This window comes from Mercurialis annua, linkage group LG2 (assembly GCF_937616625.2).
Source record: "Mercurialis annua linkage group LG2, ddMerAnnu1.2, whole genome shotgun sequence".
Taxonomy (NCBI): domain Eukaryota; kingdom Viridiplantae; phylum Streptophyta; class Magnoliopsida; order Malpighiales; family Euphorbiaceae; genus Mercurialis; species Mercurialis annua.
In genome coordinates this window covers 4,596,020-4,600,298 of record NC_065571.1, presented here as the reverse complement: position 1 = coordinate 4,600,298, position 4,279 = coordinate 4,596,020, and the positions used below count along the sequence as shown (strand labels likewise).

The following is a 4,279-nucleotide window of genomic DNA, read 5'->3' as shown; positions in this document are numbered from 1 at the left end:
TTAAATTTTTGCCAAATAAAAAAGATAAATTTTATATTTTAAGGTACAATTGAAATGAAAAATATAAAATAGGGTAAAACTGACTGATTTCAACATCAAGTTAGGATTGAAAAGGGAATAAAAGATTGGGGGTTTTAAAACATTAGACCTTATAATAATCATATTATGTGTCACATATTAAATGGATAGTTTATAATCCTACGTGGTAAACTTGATTCACCTAAAAAAACTATCTTTACTGAGGGTTGTATCAAGGGTTGTATCATGTATGTGTGGTAACTGGTAAGTTGATTAATATCAGTTTATTCCATCGGTTGCTGTTTGTTGTTTAAGAATAGTGTTGAAAACGATAAATATATGATTTGACAATAACAGTTTGCCATCTAGAAAAAGTCATATTTATATATATTTGTTACAAAATCTCTGCACTTTCTTGTTTGTAGGGAATATGCAGTTATGCATATGATTCATAAAAGAAAATTCAAGTAAACGAGATACATTGAATTAGCGAGAATAACAAATAATACATCACGGATGATTTAATTAAGAACTTGACAAATTTGATTAACTAGCTTCATGCGTAATATCTCTTGACTGGGTTGTTGCATGCAATAGTAATCAATCTCATTGTTATGAGAAATTCTTATACAACTTAATTCACTTTGAAAATTATTTATTTATTACATGACACGCGTCATTATAAAATAATCAATCAATAAAGCTTTTAATTTTAATTTTAATTAATATAATATTTATAAATAAGTTAATTTATTCTATAATATCACGTGTTATATAATTAAGTAGATGATATTTAATTTTTTTTGTTAATTAAATATATATCTCTCGTTATATTAGTGTTTGAAATCGAAAGAACATCTGACACGATTCAAATCATTATATTATATATATATATATATATGTGTGTGTATATATAATGATATGCAATGCAAACCAATGCTCTTATCGTTTACTTGTCCTTGCTCCTTTGCTCTTCTTCCTCAAGCATTTCCTCTAGTAACTTATCATCCAAATACTCGAACTCGAATACTTGCTTGTGCATTGAAGACGAAGAAGAGCTAGAGGAGCCCGAAGCAAAATGAGGCGCAGAAGAACAACCACTACTAGAACTAGAACCACCGCGGCCACGACTTCCCCCACTTGTCGGAGGATATTCGTCTGGAAAATTAAGAATAGCTAAGTGGCCTCTCATTGTATAAGCCGCACGATCATAAGCTCTAGCTGCTTCTTCTGCCGTATTAAACGTACCTAACCAAACACGTACACCTTGGCGTGCCGAGTCACGTATCTCCGCTGCAAATTTTCCCCATGGCCGTACTCTAACGCCTCTGTACTTGACTTCTCCGCCGTCATTTTTACTAGCCATGGAAATTACAAATGCTATAAGCTTAAGCTGTCTCTGTGCTGTTGTTTTTATTAGTATTTGCATGGGTATAATAACTATATATAGCTATTGTCTAGAACATTCTTGTACGGATAGCAAAAGAATAAAGAATTGGAAGAAAAGCCACCTGGGATTGGAAAAAGTCAAAGCAACATTTAGCCACGTGGAAATAAATCAAGGAAGCGTTCGTATTAAAAGAAGTTTGAAGATTGAGTGGAGTCCAATGCACCTGGATGGTCAATGTGATGGCTTTAGTTTAAATGAGCCCTTTTTTCATTCCTTTTTATTGTATTTTGTAATTTAAAATTATAACCCAAAAATTATTCCATTTTAAACTTTTGCTTTAATGACATAAAAGTGTTTCATTATTATAGTTGTATTTGTTTTAATCCATAGTTTACATTAATTTGAACCTTATAATTGAATTGTAATTGGGTTAACTTAAATTAAACATTTCTAATTTGTGACTAATGATTGATTTTAATTTGATTTTTGTTTCTGTAATGTAAAGCTTGTTCTTTTAAAAGTGAAATTGAGAAATCAAATTTGTTAATGTATGTTTCATAGCCATAATTAACAAACACAATATAGTTAGTTTAATTGTAATTTATGAGTTAAAAAAACTGACACATTCAATCGTAAAACTTGAATGTGTGTTTATTTAATCAAGGCCTAATTATTTAAAAACCACTCATCTTAAATTTTTTTTCGTTTATACCCTGAATTAGGAAAAAATTCATTTATACCCTGACGTATGTGTTTATGTTTCACCTTTACCCCGAGGCACTAAATTAACCTCTTTTCATTTACAAAAAAGTTTAAAATAGTCCTTCATTTAGAAAAAAATTCATTTATAATTAAACTCTAATTAGCTTAGGTTAAAAATGAAGAACTATTTTAAACTTTTTTCTTAATGAAAAGAGGTTAATTTAGTGTCTCGGGTAGAGGTGAAACATAATTACATACGTCAGGGTATAAATATGAATTTTTTCCTAGGTCAGGGTATAAACGAAAAAAAAGTTCAAGATGAGTGGTTTTTAAGTAATTAAGCCTTTAATCAATTGTTAATTTCACTTGGATTTTATTTAGATTAATTACAAATTAAATTACGAATTTTATCCTAATTTACAATTACAACACGAATTTTAAAACTTATCAATGTCAGTAATCAACTTTTAATTTTAGGCAAATTGATACACTGACCAATCATGCAACGACATGTGGCGGTACATTAATTTGCCCACATCAGTGTTTTTTTAGATTGGTGTACTAATTTGTCAAAAAATGAAAATTGGTTACTGACTGAAGTTTTAAAGTTTGTATTATAATTGCAAATTAGCATAAAATTTGTAATTTAATTTGCAATTAATCCATTTTAGTTTTACCAATGAACACGATTATATAGCTAAAATAATTATTAATGTCCAAGTTGAAAATTACCCTTCATGACTTAAAAAGCACATTTTAATTTAAATAATTTATATTAAGTTTATTGTTTTTTTTTTTGATAATTTGGGAGGAGGAGCGCTTGTGGGAGGAATTGAACTCAAGACCTAACAGTTTGCTGCTCAACGCTTATACCATTTGAGTTAAAGTTCATTGGTTATTAAGTTTATTGTTTAATAATAAATGTTTTATTATTTCAAATTATATTATTCTATAAATATGGCTAAAATGAATAAAGGTAAGAAAATACTATGAGATATTCTTTGAAAGCACGATGATATCATCATTAAACACGTCACCTTATTATTAATCTCCACCTCACCTCAGGTGATTCTACAAATTTTCATTTTTCATTAAATGGGCAAATTAGCCTCCTGAATTTGTCTCCAAATCAGTTCAAACTGAACTTTAAAGTCAATTTAGTCCTAATGAAATGTATTATACCACAAAAGCATCTTTTTTATATAATTCATTTGGCAATAGCATTGAAAATCAATATTTTAAAAAATCGGACTAAAAAACGAACCAGTTTTATTGAAAAATTATGGTTCAATTGGTTCAACCAAGTTGGATCCGATTTTTTGATTTTAATAAATATAAATTATTTAAATTAAAAATATGATAAAATATTTAAATTATTATATTTTTTTAAACAATATAAAATATAATTATAAATGGTCATTTTTTAAGAGTACATAAAATAATTCTTTATACCAAAGAAAAAATAACTTTTTATTTGAATAAATGTCAATTATTAAATAAGAATATATGATAAAAATTTATAAATAAAAAATACGGTATATTTAAATAAAATTAAATATTAAATATGTGAAATATATTTATAATTGATTAAAAATGATGATATATTTAAATAAAATTAATTGTTAAATAATTAGTGTTGTGTTAATTTTATAAAAGAGAGAGTGTGTGTATAGGGGGATCACACATATAAATAACAGTGAGGGTAGAATCTAAGAATTTTTTTTGTCATAAGAGAATCTGAGAGTTAGTATGAGATATAAGGGAGACCATATATTTATTTTGAAACAAATGCTACATTTGCAGGTATGTTTTCACAAACCAATTCTACCGATTTTGACTTATAACCGAATTTTAACGGTCAAACTCAGATCTTGACCGATTTTTAAGCTTTTGGATTTTTATACATAACTGCACTAGGCACAGCTGGTTTCGGGTTAACCTGATTCGAATGACCGATCCAGTTAACCTAGTCCGACTGGCTGGTCCAGTTAACTCGGTCCGACCAACCAGTCCGATCTGTTTTTTAAAGCATTGTTGTAAGCTTCCAATATAATATTTTATACATAACTAACGAAATGAAATTGAAATGCCTGCAAAATGATCGCATAAATTTTGAAGAAAACTAATAGAGAAATTGAACATTTTTAAAAACAAATAAATTCATGAAGC

At 28.0% G+C, this 4,279-nt stretch overlaps 1 protein-coding gene across 1 annotated transcript; it reads right to left on the bottom strand.

The window, feature by feature from the left end:
* Positions 1-958: 958 nt before the first annotated feature.
* Positions 959-1,416, bottom strand: LOC126667105 (ethylene-responsive transcription factor ERF096-like). The gene has a single exon (XM_050360075.2). The coding sequence runs from the start codon at positions 1,382-1,384 to the stop codon at positions 968-970; it is 417 nt and encodes a 138-aa protein (XP_050216032.1). The 5' UTR covers positions 1,385-1,416; the 3' UTR covers positions 959-967.
* Positions 1,417-4,279: the final 2,863 nt, after the last annotated feature.

Excerpts from the sequence above, each read along its gene's own strand:
- LOC126667105 (XM_050360075.2), bottom strand. The coding sequence starts at position 1,384 with ATGGCTAGTAAAAATGACGGCGGAGAAGTCAAGTACAGAGGCGTTAGA.